General features: G+C 43.3%; 1 protein-coding gene across 1 annotated transcript in view; it reads left to right on the top strand.

The window, feature by feature from the left end:
* The first annotated feature begins 7,180 nt into the window (after positions 1 to 7,180).
* The window catches only part of NRG2 (neuregulin 2), a 264,101-nt gene continuing 250,263 nt past the window's right edge, over positions 7,181 to 21,018 (top strand). The window contains exon 1 of the mRNA XM_007938981.2: positions 7,181 to 7,886. Coding sequence (XP_007937172.1) covers positions 7,181 to 7,886 — 706 coding nt within the window. The remainder of the gene's footprint in view (positions 7,887 to 21,018) is intronic.

Genomic DNA, 21,018 nt, shown 5'->3' with positions numbered 1-21,018 from the left:
AGAGAAATTAAGTAACTTGGCCAATACATGAACTTAATATGTGGCAGAGGTGGACTTCAAATGTAGGCTGTCTGACCCTTTTAACCACACTTTTACCAGTTACCATGTGCTAGGTACAGCATGAAGCATTTTGCATTAATTATCTCACTTAATGCTCACAGAAACCTTAAGAGACAGGTATATCGTTAGCCCGAATCTTATTGGGGAGGAAACTAAATTTTAAAAAGGCTAAATGACTTGCTCAAGCTTGCAGGCCAGTGAGGGTGGAGTCAGGATTTTGAAAAGTAGAAATAAGAGCACTAGGTGAGAAGTCAGGCTTTCAGGGCTATTTCTGCCGTCATCTAAGCTCTGTGACTTTGAGCAAATGAAATCATCTCTGTGGTCTCTGTGCCTTCTTCTGTAAAGGAGAACATTGAACTACATCAATGCTAAAGTCCTTCCCAGTGCTCAAACTCTCAGATTCTCAATATCTGTTTTCTATTTGGTCCCTTGTTTAAAAATCCTTAGAGGAAAAGAAATTAACCACACAGAACCTGAGAGTCACTCTGAAAGCCAAATTTAGAAAACAGATCTCAAAAGGAGAAAAACATAGTTTACAAAATGTCTTTATTTAGAAAGCGAGACTGTCCTGCAAAGTGTTTGACTTGATTCGTGAAAACTCAGTGACCACATAAAGGCCTATATATCTCCTTAGCTAGCCAGGTCTCCTGAACATGGTTTAGTCCTATGACCTGGTCCAGTGCCCCTCTCTGGCCTGCTAAACTGGCTAAAGCTGGAAGAATCCCATCTTGTGTGGGAGGGATCTGAGAGAAGCCAAGCTTTTCATGTGGGTGTTCTATCTTGAATTCAGAATGTCTATACCATTCTGTCTACTTCTGTTTTTGTTCTCTGTGATTATTATATAGTGACACAGCCTACTGCTACCATGAACCAACTTTTTTCACAACCCTGTGGTGAGGCATGATGTAGTGAATAGGTCTGGCTTCCATTTCTCCTTGTGGTTCTGTTCAACAGTGTGAGCTTCAGTTTGTGGCAAATTTTGGCTCTATCCATAGCTTTGTGATCTTGGTTAAGTCATTTAAATTCTCTCAATGGCTCATTTTCCTTATCTGTAAAATGATACTTATACTGCTTTCCCTCCAATAGTACGGCATTTGTGGAAGTAGTTTGAAAGGATTAGTAACCTCTCAGATGACAGCAAAACTGAAGCTGAGAGAATGCTTCTCACTCAGAGATACATGGCGGTGGTACAGAGAAAGCAAGTGCTTTGACCCTGGGTGAGGCTGAACTGGAACCCCATCTTTGCCTGTTGTGTGGGCAAGTTATCACACCTCTAGAAGTCTTTTTAATTTGTAAAATGCAGAATTGTTGAGGCATGGAAATAATAAACATGAAGCCCTGACATGTAAGCGGCGATTCAAAATGGTAGCTATTATTATTTTCATTATATCATTTATTGGATTATGATGAAGAATTAGCAAGTTTCAGAACATCAGGCTTATTTTCTTAGACCAAACCATTTGCTGTCAAGTTGATTTCAACTCATAATGACCCTACAGGACAGAGTAGAAGGGCCCCATAGGATCTCCAAGGCTGTAGTCCTTATGGAAACAGACTGCCACATCTTTCTCCCACAGAGCTTCTGGTGAGTTCGAATTTCTGACCTGTCAGTTAGCAGCCAAGCACTTAAACTCTGCTCCTCTTTTTCTAAGATGTGTACTAATTCACTTTGATCCCCAGAAAACTTCAATATAGAAAAGTCCATCTAGGAAACCAAATACTTATATACTAATGGCTGAGGCCAATTCTGGAAGCTTATCCTCATACACGTGGCACCTTGAGGAAATCTGGACAGGTATTTTTTTGCCCCTTCAAAGTCTCTGCCTAAGTCTCCACTTCTGTGGCTGCTGGAATTCTAGGAGACTGTAGGGATCTCAGATTTTACCTTTGGGTTCTAAGGCTCTCTGAAGAGGATAAAATTTTAGTGCAATGGTTCCCAACTCTTTTCAGCACGAGAATGTCACCTTAAGGCAAAAAAAAAAAAAAAAAAAAATGTCAAGGAATCTCATGTAATGCTAGTTCTACTTTAAGTAGACTTTGAGAAAATATATACTAAAAATTCAGCAACAGTAAGAAAAAATAGACAATCTTCTCTTCAAAATGTTTTTGAATAGGTAATGCATGCACTTGATACAAAATACACAAAGTATAAAAAGGAATCCCAGGCAAAGCATTCCCCTCACATCCCTGTCCCTCTGTCACCCACTACCCTTTCCTATAGCCAACTGTTGCTTCAATTTCTTCTACATCCTATCAGAGATAATCTATGCACTGCCAACATCCATACATATATCCTTTTGTAAAAAGAAAAATGGTGGCATATTTTACCACTCTTCTTCACTTTGCACTTTTCTTTTTCACTTAACAAGGTCTTGTAAATAGTTTAAAATTGTTATTTACAAAAAAAGAGAGACTAGCTATTTTTATTCATCACAATAGCTTCTACTACTGAAAAACTGCATTGCACTTTTTAATTCATGGACAATCCTAGTGTGCAATCACTGCATGCCATTTAGAGATCCTCAGCTGTTAGATGGGGAACCACTGGAACAGATTCAATAGCAATAATAGTTTGTGTTAATGTTGGCTCTTACTCTGCACCAGGCATTGTTCTAAACACTTTACACATATTATCTCACTTAATCCACATCCTCTCTATCCTTCTAGTCTCCACTTAAATGTTATCTCCTCAGAGAAGTCTTATCCGAGTAGACCTACCCCCACCCCTTTCCATTATTCTCTATCATTTTATCCTGTTTATTTTCTTTAGGACACCCATCACTGAAAGTAATTAGTTACTTATTTGTCTACTTGTTTACTGCTATCTCTCCATCCACTGTATGAGCTTTGAGAGCATGGACAGTGTCAGTTCACTATAGTATACCCAGAGACCAGAACAGTGCCCCAGTGCTTAGCACATTCCATTAAACTAATGAACAGCTTTATGAGGTAACCTTCTTATAATCTTCATTATACAGATGAGAAAACTAAGCTCTAGATAATGAAATAGACTCATCCCCAAGTGAGTAAGTTACAAAATTGGTTTGAAACTCAGTTCTGTTTTACTTCAGAGCCCACCACGTTCTTCACCATGACACCAGTCTCAGAAGACTGAGTATAGTCTTGGCTGTGGGTGGTCCAGAGCAAGTCACTCTTCCTCTCTAGGCCTCAATTTCTTCAATTGAAAAATGACAGTGTAAAGTTAAATGATTAGATAGATGGTCTTCCCTCTAGCAATGTTTATTGGTTTTTGAGAATGAAAAGAGGAAGGGGCATTGAAGGGTCCAATAAGGTTGGCTTGAGGCCTTTAAGAGATCTGATTTTCAATTATTTTCTTCCTTCCCTCCTTCCTTCCCTGGAGATTTGCTGATCCTTATTCTTTTACTGGCTCTGTGCAAACGGATACAAAGATAGGGATCCAAAGGCTCATAGGACATAAAAAACCTGTTGCCATCATGGTTATGAACACTTCTTAGTCATAACCAAATACCTTGAGGAAATGAGTCACTGGGTCTGGGGCTCAGTCTTGAGGGACACTAAGGTCAATTGGCATAATAATCCACAAAGACAATATTCTCTATCCTATTTTGGTGAGTAGTGAATGGGGTCTTAAAAGCTTGTGAGTGATCTAAGGTGCAACCAAATGGTCTCCCCCACATCTGGAGCAAAGAAGACACAGGGAATCAATTAGTCCAAAGGACTAATAGACCATGTGAACCATAGCATCTATGACCCTGAGACTAGAACTAGATGGTGCTTGGTTAGCACTACCAACCACTCTGAAAGGGATCACAATAGAAGGTCCCAAATAGAGTGGGAGAAAAATGTGGAACAAAACTCAAAATCATTAAAAAAAAAAAAAAAGACCAGGTTTACTGGTCTGATAGAGACAGGTGGAACCCCGAAATACTATGGCCTTTAGACACCCTTCAAGCTGGGAACTGAACTCACCCCTGTTAGTCAACTTTCAGCCAAATGATAGACAGGCTTATAAGGTGAACAATAATACCAGGAAGGTACACACTCATTAGAACAATCAACCATTTGAGATTAAAAGGGCAGCATTTGCCCAGGGATAAAGCTCAGAAGGCAGGAAGGGATAGAAAAGAAGAATGAAGGAAAATGGTAAACACAGGGAGGAAGTGGGAAAAGTGCTGTTACATTGTGGGGATTGCTATCAATGTCACAAAACATGTACGAATTGTTGAATGAAGAACCAATTTGCTCTGTAAACGTTCACCCAAATCACAATTTAAAAAATAAAAAATACCAGGTGCCATTGAGTAAATTCTGACTCATGGTGACCCTATAGGACAGAATAGACTGCCCCATAGGGTTTCTGAGGTTGTAAATCTTTCCAGAGGCAGACTGCCATGTCTTTCTCCCTCAGAGCAGCTGGTGGGTTTGAACCACAAACATTTTGGTTAGTAATTGAGCACTTAGCCATTTCCCAACAAAGGCTCCTAATAAGGCATAGGTTTTGCCATTAAGGCTCTTGGTCCTATGGAGGATGCAGACCCCCTAAAAGCTGCTAGAAGAACAGTATGGACCAGTGCCATGATAGTAGCATATATGAAGCTCATGGTAGCACAGAGGAGGAAAGGATTAATCCCATCATATGTGTGTATGGTGGTGGGGATGGTGGTGGTGTTTAGGAAGGAGAGAGAAGGTATAAGATATAACACTTTTGCTTGGTCTTGTAGGAAGAATAATTTCCAAGTGGACAAGGTGGAGGTGAGACTTCCTGGTTACTAATAACATCACGTACAGAGACACAGTACAATGTAATGAAGATTGCTAGTAAGGGGGCTGGGCTGTCAGGGTAGGCAACTGGCAAGGTAGAGAGGCTTCATCCTGAAGACTTTGGACTTTAACCCTGAGAGCAGTGGTGTGGCCAAATCATATTTATATTTTATTTTTAGAAACATCACTCCGGCAGTGGTCTGACTGAAGGAGTGGGATGAGGCTAAAAGTGTGGAGGCCAGCTAGGAGGCTTTGCAGGAGTCCGGATGGGAGATGATGAGGACCTGGGCTTTACCTATTTGCAGCAGGGTCAAAGAAGAATTAGATTAGTCAGAGATTTTTAAAACATAGAGCCAAATGACTTGGTGATGGATTAGATGGAGGAGTATAAGATGGAACTAAGGGACTTATTGGAATGAATTAAAACAGTGACATTAATAGGAGTTGGATTATTTCTCAATAATAAGGTTGGCTTTGGAGATATTGAGTTTGAGGTGTCTCTTTGAGAGCCAGTAGGAAAGGTCTAAAAAAAAAAAAAAAAAAAACCCACCAAACTCACTGCAGTGGAGTCAGTCCTGACTCATAGTGACCCCTCCTTGGGTTTCCAAGGCAGATATCACTATGGAAGTAGATTGCCCAACTTTCCTTCCAGGGAGTGGCTGGGGGGGTTGAACTGCCTGCCTTCTGGTTAGCAGTCAAATGCCATAGGCACTAGGCCACCAGAGCTCCAGCAGGAAAGGTCTAGGAGCTTCATTTCCAGAAAAGCAGCCTAGCCTAAGCCAGACATCCTGGGGCCAGTTTCCTGGGGAGAAATGAAGAAGACACACAGGGATAGAATTCTCAGCGATATCACTGCAATTTCTGAGCCCAGCTTACCTCAAGGGTAAAGATCGGGGAGTAATAACTCTCTGGATCTTCATTGGTAGAAGGAAGATAGAGTATGGATTCTTACTCTAAAAGACACCAGCTCCCATGGAATAAACGGTCCTGTCTCCTGTAAGCACCAGATTTTAAAAAAAGAAACCATTTCCCCTGGAGCAGCCTTTGGCCTGCAAGAGGGTCTGGCTCTGGCTCTCTGGTGGGGTGGACTCTTAAGAAGTTTCCCCACCCCTCCTCCCTCTGTTGCTGTTATGTGCCATCGAGTCGCACCCGACTCAAGGCGACCCCTCCTTGGGTTTCCGAGGCAGTATCACTACGGAAGTAGCTTTCCCAATCTTCCTTCTGAGGAGTGGCTGGTGGGTTTGAACCGCCAGCTTTCTGGTTAGCAGTCAAGTACCTTATGCACTATGCTACCTCCCTCCTCAGGGGGTGGCTTTTTAAGAGAATAAAGCTTGTATAACGTATAGCCTGGTCCCTCTTGGCTACTAGGAAAACAAACAACAACAACAACAACAAAATCTAAGTCTTGGGGACTCCCAACCACCACCCCTAGTTTTAAAAAAAAAAAAAAAAAAATCAAACCCACTGCCATCAAGTGGATTCCAACTCATAGCAGTCCACATTGGGTTTCCAAGGCGGTAAACTACCGAAGTAGATTGCCTCATCTTCCTCCCAGGGAGCAGCTGGTATGTTTGAACCACTGACCTTCTGGTTAGCAGTCAAACGCCTTACACACTATGCCACCAAGGCTCCTTCCGGGTTAGGTGTCCTCAATTCCAAAAAATGACTTCAGGTTGTCCCATCTCTTTCCAAAATAACCCGAGGTTGGGATCCTCCCCCCACCTCAACTTGATTGCCCAGAGCTCCTCAAGCGGAACCAGGGCTGAGCACGTGGACTAAATTAGGAGCAGGCCTCCAGGGTCGTCCTAAGGAAGAAGATGGTCCCGGAGGCAAGAGGCCGCCACCCTGGCCATTGCAACCTCCCTGGCTCCTACAGCCGGTGGTCATTTTCCCATTCCCATTCCCCAGTTTATAGGATGGTGTCGGGACCCGTTATCTCTACTCAGCCCTCTCCTAACTCTAGACCCCACTGTCATGCTAATAGATTTGCAAAGGGCAGCGCGATTCCTCCCGCGCCCCTGCGGGCCCTGAGGCCCGGCACTAAAGCAGTGCAGTCCCAAGCTTCCCCTGCAGAAGCCGCGCTCCTCACTCGGTCCGGGGGTAGAGGGGGCGCGAGAGAGCAAGTGGGCGGGCGTCCCATCCTCCGCAACCTCCTCCAGGTCCTGGCGCGCAGGGTGGGAGCGCTGCGCGGCGCCGCGCTGCGCATCGCGGCCCGCTCGCCGCCTGCCCCCTGCCCTAGCTTGGCCATCTCCCCGGACTGCCGGTGGAGGGCTGCAAGGCGCTAACGTTACGCTGTTTCCGGTTTTCCAGCGGGCTCTGTTTCCCCTCCCAAGGCGGCGGCGGCGGAGCGGTGGAGCCCCCCAAATGGCCTGGCCAGATGCGGCAGGTTTGCTGCTCAGCGCTGCCGCCGCCGCCACTGGAGAAGGCTCGGTGCAACAGCTACAGCGACAGCAGCAGCAGCAGCAGCAGCAGCAGCGAGAGGAGCAGCAGCAGCGAGAGGAGCAGCAGCAGGAGCAGCAGCAGCAGCAGCAGCAGCAGCAACAGCAGCATCTCCCGTCCCGCTGCGCCCCCAGAGCCGCGGCCGCCGCAACAGCCGCAGCCCCGCAGCCCCGCAGCCCGGAGAGCCGCCGCCCGCTCGCGAGCCGCAGCCGCCGGCGGCATGAGGCGCGACCCGGCCCCTGGCTTCTCCATGCTGCTCTTCGGTGTGTCGCTCGCCTGCTATTCGCCCAGCCTCAAGTCGGTGCAGGACCAGGCGTACAAGGCACCCGTGGTGGTGGAGGGCAAGGTACAAGGGCTGGCCCCGGCCGGCGGCTCCAGCTCCAACAGCACCCGCGAGCCGCCCGCCTCGGGTCGGGTGGCGCTGGTGAAGGTGCTGGACAAGTGGCCGCTCCGGAGCGGGGGGCTGCAGCGCGAGCAGGTGATCAGCGTGGGCTCTTGTGCGCCGCTCGAGAGGAACCAGCGCTACATCTTTTTCCTGGAGCCCACGGAACAGCCCTTAGTCTTTAAAACAGCCTTTGCCCCCCTTGACACCAACGGCAAAAACCTCAAGAAAGAGGTTGGCAAGATCCTGTGCACTGACTGCGGTGAGTGCCCCCCTCCCTCAGCTAGAGAAAGGGGGGAGGGGCGAGGTGGTGGAGAATGGGGGTGGGGCGGGGAGGTGCTGCAGGTGCTGGGGCCTGGCAGCGGCTGTCCGCTGGGGGGTGGGGCCGCCCCAGGGCAAGGCGCTGGGCTGGGTGGTGAGGGGGTTGCGGTAAAGGAGAAAGAGGACCTGGCTCAAAGTGTGCCAGGGGTGGGGGGCGGGGGGAGGCTCCCGTCTGTGGCAGCAGGGATCTGCGGCTGATGTATGGCATGTGGGGCTGGAAAGCTGCCATCATAGCCCAGTAGCTGTAGGAAAAACGGAGAGGTCCAGGCGGTCCTGGCCCGAGGCTCAGTGAGTCAGGAGTGACCCTCGGAGGCCTGGCCCTCTCGGCTCCCACGGGCCTGGCTGGCCCAGGCTGGCAGGGTCTGCAAGGAGCAGCTGGGCAGACTCCCAGGCTGTGAAGGCCTTCGCTTACAAGTTCTCCTAGGGAATGATCGCCCCCGCCCCCTCTTTCCTCTCCCGGTCTCGCTGCTCTGCTTCTCGACACCGCTGGCGCAGGCAGAGTTGGACTTTTTCTGCTACTGTTTTCCGTCCTCCCTGTGGCTCGTGCTTTTATTCTCTGTCGCGACTGGCCTGTCTTAGCTAAGGGAAAGGCAGAGGCTTCTCTTAATCTCCAGGGCTAGCGAGCCAACACCTCTTTGGGCTGTTTCTGGGAGCTTTTACTAGGTCTGTTGTTTGTGATGATGATGAAACAGAGTAACTTACTTCTGCTGAACGAGGTAAGTTCAGCTCTGATAGCTTACTGGCAGGTTGTATTGACCGCATCTCTCATCTTCACGGTGTTGGGTGCTGCACAGGAATGCAGGTGATTAGAAACAAAACACTCTGAAATCTGTACATCTGTGCAGCTGGAAATGGAGACTTCCATGTCGGAAGTTAAAAAGAATGCCCATTTAAAAGAGCTTTTTACCGCCCCCCCCCTTGTCCCTGATGTACTTACTTCTCAGTAGGATTTTTCAAACTATCTTGTCCCCGCACTGGAGTATTTGTGTTAGCCTGTCTTGAGCTTATTCGTACTGGGATTTCATTTTGTCTCAATGAAGGGTGAGCTTGTTACATGTAGTGTGACTCTGTGACAGGTGCCTTGGACTCTCATAGAAGTTGGTATGTTTACTAGTTTACCAGCTGATACTGGATAGTGTGGACAGGCTTTGAGTATCAAAGAATGTATACCAGTTCATGGAAGTTTTGCTGCCTTCTTTATAGATCAATGCCTTTGATTGTTGGAAGCTTTCCTCCTTCCATGCCCTTCAAGAGGCAGATTTCAGGAGGTTAGTGATGGGAGCATATCTAGGCACTATGTTAAACTGTGATCACTTTATTTTAGTTAAAAGAATCTTGACCGTGCCTTAATTAAGGAGGAAAACAAACTTTGGGGACAGCAGCAATGTCAGCTGTAACATTATTCTGAGGAATATTGTTGACTGCTCTTTAATGTTGCTATTTATGCTTGGAAATGTTTTATGATGACAAGTTGAAACCAGTTACCCTGATTTTTTTTTATTCTGTTAAATATTTTCTCTGACATCCCTTGGGGAGCTGTCGAACTGTACTGTGTAATGGGAAATAGATAGTAAAGACATTTATTGAACCTTGTCCAAGGACAGCTTTTGTTTTGGTGAGGAGCTTCTGCATATGCACAGTACACATCTCCACATAAACCCTAGTCTGGTCCACTGAGGACCTGATGGCCATCACCAGATAGAGACATAGAGTAACAGGCTTCTCTGTTCCCTTATCCCCCTCCTACTTTCTCTCTCCCCCCAATACAATATGCTCTATCATTTGTGCCTTGTTTGTTTTAATGAGTATTTAATAGTTGAATATGGAGACCATGAAAGATTTGAGGCTCAGAAATAAGAGTCTGCTTTTAGGTTAGGACCATCTGATATTAGTAAAATAGAATATGTAGGTTAGCTCTCAAAAAGATAAATTTAGGACTAAAATCACTAACAGAGAAGGCCCTCACATATCACAGATTACCAAGGGGTAGTGATGTGTATGGAAGTAAACACACTATTTAATCTATTTAATATTTTATTGTGCTTTAGGTGAAAGTTTACATTGCAGGTTAGTTTTCCAATTAATAATTCATACACAAATTGTTCTATGACATTGATTGCAATCGCCACAATGTGTCAGCACTCTCCCTGTTTCCTGCCTAGGTTCCCCATTTCCATCCTTCCGGTTTCCTTGTCCCTCCCTGTCTTCACATCTTTGGTTTTGGGCAAGTGTTGTCCTCTTGGTCTCCTGTAGCTATTATTCTAAGAAGCACATTCTTCACAGGTGGTGGTGTTTGTTTCATAGTCCTAGCTATTCTTTGGCTGAAAGGTGGCCTCTGGGAAAGTCTTCAGTTTCAAGTTAAAAGGTCATTTCAGGGCAATAATCTCAGGGTTCCTCCAGTCTCTTTCAGACCAGTAGGTCTGTTTTGTTTTGTTTTTTAATTTGAATTTTGTTCTACATTTTTAACCCATTCTAACCAGGACCTTCTATTGTGCTCTTGGTCAGAGTGGTCAGTAGTGGTGGCCAGGCACCATCTAATTCTTCTGGTCTCAGATTAGAGGAGGCTGTTAGTCCTTTGGGCTCATTGCTTCCTTGAGTCTTTGTTTTTCTTTGTTCTCCTTTGCTCCAGCTGGGAAGAGACCAAAGTTGCTTCTTAGATGACTGCTGTCAAGCTTTTAAGACCCCAGATGCTACTTACTCACCGTACGAGGATGTAAAATATTATCTAAGTAGTTTCAATTACTGTGCCCCTTATGTAGTCTATTAGGAGCCCTGGTGGCCTAGTGCCTAGGGCATTTGACTGCTAACCAGAAGGCTGGTGGCTCAAACCCACCAGCTACTCCTCGGAAGGAAGGTTAGGCAATCTACTTCTGTAGTGATACCACCTCGAAAACCCAAAGAGGGGTCACTGTGTGTCGGATCTGACCCAACAGCAGTGAGTTTGGTTTTTTTTTTTTTTTTTAGTTTATACAGTCTATTACGTATATGAGTATATGTGCAGCATTTGCAAGTATGTATGTAGAACTATCCACTACCATACCTATATATGTATGCTGGTATACACCACTCCCTTACTACCTCCCTCACCTATTAGCATACATATTTAAGTAGGGAGCTACTCACGGATTCTTCTTAGTTATTACTGCTGTTGCAGGATTATATATGTTACAGCATTTACTGTAGTTGTCCTCTATTCTTGCATACCTCTCAGTGTCTTCCTTTACCTTGGTCCCGTTGGGCTGACTTCCTGGAAGTAAACATTTTGGAATGCAAAACATTTTCCTTTGGATTGATAGTGTAAATATATGTCAGTTTGGGGATTAGAAATTAAAGGCCATATTTGTGAGAGGAGACGTGTAGAACTGGCACTAATATGACAGGAGAATATAAATTGCATTTTCTTATTTTCTACCATGTGGTTAAAACAAACATGCAATGGTAACGGTATATTAAACAAGGAAACAAAATCATCCTAACTAACCACAACACTTTCCTTGTGCTCAGCAGGAAATAACTAACAAATTCATTTTCTGTTTTCTACCTTTAAAGAAAGCCCTCTGGGCCACAGGGTCATTGGGAACATTTTCTCCTTGGAGCAGATTTTCCCATTGCAAAATAGGGAAACTGGCACTTGGAAACTGTCATCATGGTGATTATTTGAACAATTGAGGTTGAATTGTTACCTTGTTTAGGCAGTCTCAGCTGAGTGTCTGGATTCTGAGTGGTGTCGTAGTTCCTAGGGATTTCATCCAGAATGCTGTATTTTGGGAGACTAGAACTTTGGGATAATGTACTGCAAGGAGAGAGGAAGGTGGTGCAGTGGTTAAAGTGCTTGGTTGTGAACCAAAAGATCAGTGGTTCAAAGCCAGCAGCTGCTCTGTGGGAGAAAGATGTGGCAGTCCACTTCTGTAAAGATTACAGCCTTGGAAACTCTGTGGGGGCAATTCTGCTCTGACCTGCAGGGTCATTGTGAGTTGGAATCAATTCCACAGCCGTGAGTAGTGGGTTATGGAGAGAGATTGTACTAAAAGTTAGTATATGCCTTGATAGCATTAAAGCAGGAGTCATACTGGGCCCTTCTGGAAAGGTCCTCATAAATGGCTAATTTCAATTTAACTGTGAAATGTTGACCTCAGGATTGTGATCTAAGGTGGGGAGTGGTAGATAGAGCATTTGCTAGAACAGCAATCTGCCATAGGGGCATTTTTATAGATCTAACAGGAGCTCTGGTGGCATAGTGCTTAAGGCATTTGACTACTAACCAGAAGGCTGGCCGTTCAAACCCACCACTAGCTGCTCCGCAGAAGGAAGATGGGGCAGTCTACTTCTATAAAGATTTACAGCCTCAGAAACCCAATGGGGGTTGCTATGAGTGGGAATAGACTTGATGGCAGTGAGTTAGAATGTGTATTAAAGGACCTCTGGTGGTGTAGTGGTTAAAGCATTCGGCTGCTATCCAGAAGTTCAGCAGTTTGAATCCACAAGCTGCTCCAAGGGAGAAAGATGAGGCAATCTGCTTCCTTAAAGATTAGAGCCTTGAAAACCCTATGGAGTGGTTCTACTTTGTTCTAAGGGGTCACTATGAGTTGTAATTGGCCCTATGGTAGTGGGTTTTTGGGTTTAATGTGTTCTATTCATCCAAAAATACTATCTCTGGTGGTAAAGAGTTGAGTAAAATGTTTGCATGTCTAACAAGAGTGCACGCATTGAGGTATGTTCAGTGCCTTCTATAGAAATGAGAGGAAAAAGAATTGGAAAGGCCTTACAGGGATTAGGAGCTCTGCACTGTGCTATGAAAGCATCTTGTTCTGCAAATAGTCCTGCATTTTTAAAGAAGGTTGCATATATTTTGGTATAATTACACCCTATCTTGCTGCTTTGTTATATCCATGTTCTTAAGTTGTTCCCGTATGGAATAAATTCAGTAGACAGCATTTGGTGGTGGTGGTAGGGGGGACCATGTCTTCCTTTGGGACTTTCTGATTTTCACTTTTCCAGTGAGTATACTTTTTTGTTTAAAATGGAAAAGGTGTTTTTGGGGCACTTTATACTCTTTGGGATAATTTTTCATTAATTTGGCACCGAGATTCACATATTAGATGGAGGTGGTTCACAAAAATCAGTGTAGCAAAAGCAACTGCATATTTTTAAAATGCTGTTTATTTAAAGAATCTTTTCTTCTCCAGCCAGCTGGAAACCCAGCTGTGCTGCAGCTTGAAGATGGGAAAGTGAAACTAGATTAGAAACTGACCAGTCCTTGTGGAGGGGATAGGCTTGGTTATAGATTTAGGGGTTGAGTTACCATCATAATGTCATTATTTCTTTCGGTGATTGTTTTCCTCGGCAGACTGTGGGGGCATGTACCATATCTTTAAGGACTTCTTTCTGCTTTCTCCTCTGTGCCCTAGGGTTTGGTACTCTGCCTGGCTTATAGAGGAGCGCTCCATAAGTGTCTTTTGAATGGATGAAGTCAAGTGAAGCTAAAATAGAAAGCCTCTGGATTAATACTAAACCAGTCTTAACTCTGTGACATCAAGTCCTATTCTGAAAAACTGAGTTTGATGATAGCCTTTACCTGTCACCATGGGAACCTTTTTTTCCAAAGGAGTCTGTTATCAACTAGAGTACTTAACTACAAAGTGCTTAATCATTGTGCTGATTAGTGTTAATGGGATTTGAGCTGGTGGTGAATAAAAGCCTTGCTCTAGAAGACCCCTCTTTTTTTTTTTTAAGGATAGATTATCACTCCTCAACCCCATATTTAAACAAAAATAAAATAACTATCAGAATTAACAAATGCTTTGGGAACTAGAGAGGATGATGTACTAACTTCTTCTTGTTCCCCAAGCAGTGTAAGTGTGCTTCTTCTTTACCATCCACTAAGGAGCTCTGGTGGCATAGTGCCTAAGGCATTTGACTGCTAACCAGAAGGCTGGCGGTTCAAACCCACCAGCTACTCCTCAGAAGGAAGGTTGGGCAATCTACTATCTGTAGTGATACAGCGTCAGGAAACCCAAGAAGGGGTCCCTATGACTCTGTGAGTCGGATCTGACTCGATGGCCAACAACAACAGGGACCTCTTAGTGGTGTAGTGCCTAAGGCATTTGACTGCTAACCAGAAGGCTGACGGTTCAAACTCACCAGCCACTCCTCAGAAGACTGGACAATCTACTTCTGTAGTGATAGCCTCTGATCCAACTTGATGGCAGTGAGTTTGTTTGTTTGCTTTTTAAGGGAACTCTAGTGGTGCAGTGCCTAAGGCATTTGACTGATAATCAGAAGGTTGGTGGTTCAAACCCACTAGCCTTCCGTTGAAAGGGCAATCTCCTTCTATAAAGATTTACCACCTCAGAAACCCAGTGTGGGTCACTATACGTCTGAGTCAACTCAGTGGCAGTGGGTTTGGTTATTAAGGCATTTTAATCTTGTTTCTTAATAGCAAATACACTAAGTTAACTTCTTTCTATATAAAATTGTACTTATACTTTTGAATATGTAACACATGGCTAAGGATTTCGAAAGTACGTAAGGATATATGGTGAAAATTCTCCCTCTCAACCCTATCCTTAAGTCAATTTTATGTTAGATTCTTACCCATAATACATATTTTTTTAAAAAACCTAGTCCAAGATCTTAACTATCTAGTTCCTATTATCACTGAGTCCTTTTCTTTTCTTTTCTTTTTTTATTAGGATTTGGGTGAAGATTTACAGAGTAAATTCACTTTTCATACAGCAGTTCACATATACTTTGTCTCATGTCATTGACCAAAATTTACAATGCAGCAGCTCCCCTCCCACTTCCTCTCCGTAGTTACCTCCTCCCAGTGTCTGTCCCTTCATACACTGAGTCCTTTTCTATCTGAAATATCTAGTGAAAGGGGCCTTCTTTTCCCCTTCACCAGTACTGTGCCCCACAAATAGAACCCTCATGTCAGGAATGAAGGTTACAACTTATTTTTCAGATACTTTGCCATTAAGAAGCTGCTTGAATAATTTCTCTTAGAAAAATCAGCACAAGGCCAGTCCGTATGAGGCAGAGGTTAAAGATGTCCCAAATGTCCAACTTTTCCAAACTGCTGTGCCACTCTATCATCTCTGACATCAACTCCTCTTCCTCCTCTCAATAATCTCCCTCCCATTTTAGGGTTCCGTAGTTGCTATAACGTCTCACAGAATTCACAGACTCCCAAGGAAACGGCTTACGTGGTGGTGGTGGAGGCTGAGAGACTGGCAGGCTGGCAAGTCCCAGGTCTGTGGGTAGGTGTGGAGGATTCTTCCAACTCACATGGCTGCAGGGGTTGGCGAGCTCAAATCAGCAGGTCAGATGATGGCTGCTGTCTCAAGTCCAGGAGTGAGATGATGACGAACCAAAGGCACAACCAGAACAAGAGAGCAACCTTTCCCAGAACATTCCTATATCTATACCTTAAGGAAACTAAGGGTGGTGACTTAAGTCACACCCTCCAATAAGGCAGGACTCAAGATATGTTGCAGGATTCATAATACATCACAAAATAGGTGGTGACTTGAGTTACACCCTCCAGCAAGGAGGGACTCAAGATACATCCCACCCTAAACAGGCATAGAGGATTTACAATACATCACAGAATGGAGAACAATGGCTAGAAAAGCCATATTAAGCAATTCACTGCACTGCAGAAGCTTTTCTGTAGCAATGGGTGCATGAGTGAGTCTTAATCAGGATGCTCAAAGGAGAGATTCAGAGGTTTGTCATCGGGCTGTAGCTCTAGGGCCCATGCAGCAGTTCTTACTGTTTCACACTCTTGGTAATCTTGAAGTAGCTTCCAAGTGGGAAATCATGAGGCCATACACGGAAAGAGAAAACTCCACACTGCATGACAGCTTGACTTTTCATTTAGAAGCTAAAGACACCAGTTGTCAATGAAGAGTTTGATTTTGACCACATTTGCATACAGCTGTTATTATTCTGAAATGAATTAGCCCCATGAACACTGCTATGGTTTCGTTCTTCCGGCCACAATATGGAAAGAAATATTGTTTATTTATGTATATATGTAAATAAAAATATTTTGTTGTGGTTAAATAAAAGGTATAATAAAACATTTTTTCAATCATTTTTGTGTATAAAATTTAGTGACATTGATTACGTACACTATGTTTTGCAAGCATCACCACTATTCTTTTTTTTAATCACCCTTAACAGAAAACACAGTGTCCCTTAAGCAATACTTTCCTATCTCCAGTCGCACCCGCCCCTGGTAACCACTAAAACCTTTTATCTCTATGCATTTACCTATCCTAGGTATTTCATATAAGTGGGATCATACAATATTTGTTCTTTTGTTTCTAACTTATTTTATTCCACATGTTTTCAAGGTTCATCCATGGTGTAACATGTACTAGAACTTCATTTCTCTTTATGACTGAACAATATTCCATTGTATGTAAATACTTCATCTTATTTATCTTGAATGCTGTTTTGAACTGATTTGAATACAGTGTTAAAATTTCAGAGGATTAGGGAGTTGCCATTTAAGTAGGAAAAAAGTGAATATGCAAATATTTAAACAGTTGTTGTTGTTGTTGTTGTTATGTGCCATGGAGGCCGTCCTGACTTATAGTGACCCCTCCTTGGGTTTCCCAGGAGTATCTTATGGAAGTAGATTGCCCAACCTTCCTTCTGAGGAGTGGCTGGTGGGTTTGAACCACCAGCCTTCTGGTTAGCAGTCAAGTGTTTTAGGCACTTGACTAAACAGTAGGAAGTCTTAACTGTCTAAATCCCACTTGTTTAGTGATATTTGGTAATTTTGAACCTTGACTTGGAAAAGGAATGACAATGTAATCAGTGAATTTTCCCCAGTGCAGTCAGTCTTCAACAATTTGTTCAACAACTTTTTCTTTCTAAGGCCTGAAATGTTGTTAGCATATTAATGTTAGGTGCCATCAAGTCAGTTCCAACTCCTAGGGACCCTGTGTATAACAGAGCAAAACATTGCCCAGTCCTGCGCCATCTTCACAATTTTGCTATGCTTGAGCCCATTAATTATTCTTCACCAATACCACAATTCAAATGCAATTCTGTGGTCTTCCTTATTCATTGTCCAGTTCTCACGTGCATATGAGGCAATTGAAAATACCATGGCTGGGTCAGGTGCTCCTTAATTTTCAAAGTAACATCTCTGCTCATTAACACTTTAAAGAGGTCTTTTGCAGCAGATTTGCCCGATGCAATATATCATTTGATTTCTTGACTGCTGCTTCCATGGGCGTTGACTGGGGATCCAAATAAAGTGAAACCCTTGACAATTTCAATCTCTTCTCTGTTTATTATGATGTCGCTTATTGGTAGTTGTGAGGATTTTTGTTTTCTTTATGTTAAGGTGTAATCCATAATGAAGGCTGTAGTCTTTGTTCTTTTTCAGCAAGTGCTTCAAGTCTTCTTCACTTTTAGCAAGCAAGATTGTGTCATCAGTATATTACAGGTTATTAATGAGTCTTCCTCCAATCTCGATGCCACGTTTTTCTTCATAGAGCCTGCTTCTCAGATTATTTGCTTAGCATATAGATTGGAATAAATATGGTGAAAGATAAACCCTGATGCATACCTTTCCTGATTTTAAACCACGAAGCATGTATGCCTTTATTCTGTTTGAACAACTGCCTCTTGATCTAAGTATAGGTTCCACAATGAAATGTTCTGGAATTCCCATTCTTCACAATGTTATGCCTCATTTGTTATGGTCCACACAGTTGGATGCCTTTGCATAGTCAATGAAACACAGGTAAACATCTTTCTTGTATTCTTTGCTCTCAGCCAAGATCCATCTGACTTGTTCCACATCCCTTTCTGAATCCAGCTTGCGTTTCTGGAAGATCCCTGTCAATGTACAGGTGCAACCATTTTTGAATTATTTTCAGCAATAGCAGTGAAACATTGTTAGCCTAATTTTCATCAAAAGTCGAAAAAAATTTCCCTCAAATTTCGGGTTTGGATGCATATATGTTGTTGTTTGCCGTCAAGTTGGCCCCGACTCATAGCAACCCCTCCTTGGGTTTCCAAGGCAGTATCACTACGGAAGTAGGATTGCCCAACCTTCCTTCTGAGAAGAGGCTGGAGGGTTTGAACCGCCATCCTTCTGGTGAGCAGTCAAGTGCCTTAGGCACTATGCTACCAGAGCTCTGCATATATGTTAGATGTGGATTTTTTGTCTTACTTGTGTCTAGTGAGGAGCTCTGGTGGCATGGTGATTAAAGTATTTGGCTGCTGAAAGATTGGTCGTTCAAATATACCAGCTGCTCTGTTAGGAGAAAGATGTGGCAGTCTACTTCTGTAAAGATTTGCAGCCTTGGAAACCCTGTCAGGCAATTCTACTCTGGCCTATGGGGTCACTATTGGAATCAACTTGATGGCAGTATGTTAGGTTTGGTTTTGATTTTGTGTCTGGTGAATTAACCCCTCACTGCACTTACTTGCTTGAATTTGTACACAGAAAAAATCCAATTTATGAATTTCAAGAGATGAGACAGGGATCTCTTTAGAAAACTGGGAGATGGAATTGACCAGTGGAGATGCTAAATTATGGCAAGTTTAGAAAATGATGGTTTTATGTGAAATTCAAATGGACCTCTTTAAAAACAACAAAACACACAGACAAATCTTGCTGAGCTAAAGCTCCATGTAAGGATGTAAGAACTGAAGCAAACCTGGAGGATGATTAAAAGGCATTAGGACAACATGAAAGAGAACATGCTGTACCCAGGCAAAGTGCTGGGAGCTTTTGCCAAGCTGGGGTCAAAAGACAGATATTCATACTGATTGAGATCAGTTGGTACTAATCAGCTCTGTTGCTTTTGATAATTATGCAATGAGGTTAAGTTCAGGAGCCTTCTTTCTCTGGCTGGTTGCTGCTGGGAGAGTATGGCATCTGAGCACCATTCACAGTAACATTGCCTTCCCAGTTTGTAGATGCAGTGTGATCCAAATAGCTTCTCTAGGGACCTTCTCTGGGACAGAGACCTGGCGTCTCTAGGGCCTGTTAGCTCTTCTCTGTGCCTCTGCTGAGGACCTGCTTGTGCTACTTGTCCCCTGGGAGCGGGGCTGGAAGTGGCCAGCATTCTGTTTACCCTTGGAGATGTTACTAAAGTGGCAAAGACATGGGCATTCTCAAGCATTTCTATATTTTGCTAGTAACACAAACCCCCAAGATATGATGTTCAGGTTGCTTTTTATTCTCTCTTCAGAAACAGAATCTCTACTTCACAGAGTTCCTGCCCCGTGTTAAGGACATTGGCTTCCATCTCCTCTTTTCCTCCCTGATCTGTTTTATAAAGACTGAGCATCTGTCTTTGTCATTTAGGCTGAGATATTTTACTTGGTCTTGGTCTTGATATTGGTCCAACTAAGAGAAGCCAAGCTGAACTAACATTCCTTAGAATTGAAAGAGAGGAATATCATCACATAGCTAAATACCTGGTCCGGCCCAGGCAAAAGTTAGGACATCATCAATTCTCTTGTGACAGCAATGTGATTTGCTACTCCAAGCAACCCCTAAAATAGCTTTCTTCTAATTCTATCATTCAAATGTTTGCTTCAACAAATATTTGAATATGAGTTCTGTGTAAGAAACTAGATACTTTAAGGGAGTTGCATCAGACACAATCCCCTATCATCAAGGAGTTTGCAATCTAGAAGTACAAATATACAACAGTAACTCAATCTAGAATATGAGAAATACCATAAGGTCTACCAACATAGTGGGAGGAGAGGAGGAGTTATAAAGAGAAGAAAGGTCATACCTGTTTAAAGGATTAAGGAAAGTTTCTTGGAGAAGGTAGTTTGAGATGGGCTTGCGATAGTAGAGTTTTAGGGGCTGGCTTATGAATAGGGAGAAATTAGGTGATTAAATTGATTTTACACAGAGAATTCTCAGCAGCGGTGGGGAATATTTGTGGTATATAGAACAACAAGAATAAAAAAGAGATATGGGTGAGGAACAACAATAACAAAAAGTCTAAGTATAACGTAAGGTTTATGAGTGTGGGCTCTAGAGTCAGATGGGCATGGGTTTGGAAACCATCTTTTCTTTTTTCCAGTAGGGTGATATTGGACAAGTTACTTTCTGTGCCTTAAGTTTCTTATAAAATAGGGATAGTATTAGCACTTAATTATGATGAGTATAAAATGATATAATGTGTGCAAAATTATTAACATAACACCCACTTGTTAAATGTTAATTACTGACAGAATCTTATTAACTTAGACAAATGTAAGCAGGAAGAATAAAAATAAACCAAACCTACTGCCATCGCATCGGTTCCGACTCATAGTGACCCCCTTTGGGTTTCTGAGGTGGTAAATCTTTACAGAAGTAGATTGCCCAGTTTTCCTTCTGTGGAATGGCTGGTGGGTTTGAACTGCCAACCTTCTTGTTAGTAGTTAAATGCCTTAGGCAAACTGCCACCAGAGCTCCTTGAGCAGGAAGAATAGGTAAGTGAAAATTTTCAGTTCCAGAAGTGGGTGGGGCGGGGAGGGAGGAAAATTTTCACCAGCTGCTATAATTTTTCACCTAGATGATGTTCTTCTTTGCTCATTACTTTGTTTCTATAACTTTAGAATTCTGTTTATCCACATACCATATCGTCAAATGCTATCTGGGCTATGCTTCAAATACAGCAGCTGCTTAGTAAATACCCATCGAAACTTTTTCCTTGATCCTATCCCATATTATAACAGTCTGAATAGCTCATGTCGTCATATATCAGGACCCAGGAATAGCAGCTACCTTCAACAAGACATTTAATACCTTGTTCACTGATCATCCACCCCTCCAGGTTTTACTTACAGCAAGAGAGAAAGCATATCACCCAGATGTTCTATTCATACTAACTTGAGAGTCACTGGGCTGGGCTGGTGCAGGTGGTGGTGAGAAGAGAATGGGTGATGTGTGTGGTCTCATTGTAAGGAAGCCCACGTGAGCAGTTCTAGAGAACTGATGCAGTAGGTTTGGTTTATTTTTATTCTTCCTGCTTACATTTGTCTAAGTTAATAAGATTCTGTCAGTAATTAACCTTTAGTTTAGGTTCCCAAAC

This window comes from Orycteropus afer, unplaced genomic scaffold, assembly GCF_000298275.1.
Source record: "Orycteropus afer afer isolate SDZICR_OR568_19922 unplaced genomic scaffold, OryAfe1.0 scaffold00056, whole genome shotgun sequence".
NCBI classification, from domain to species: Eukaryota; Metazoa; Chordata; class Mammalia; order Tubulidentata; family Orycteropodidae; genus Orycteropus; species Orycteropus afer.
This window is presented reverse-complemented; position numbering and strand designations above follow the sequence as displayed.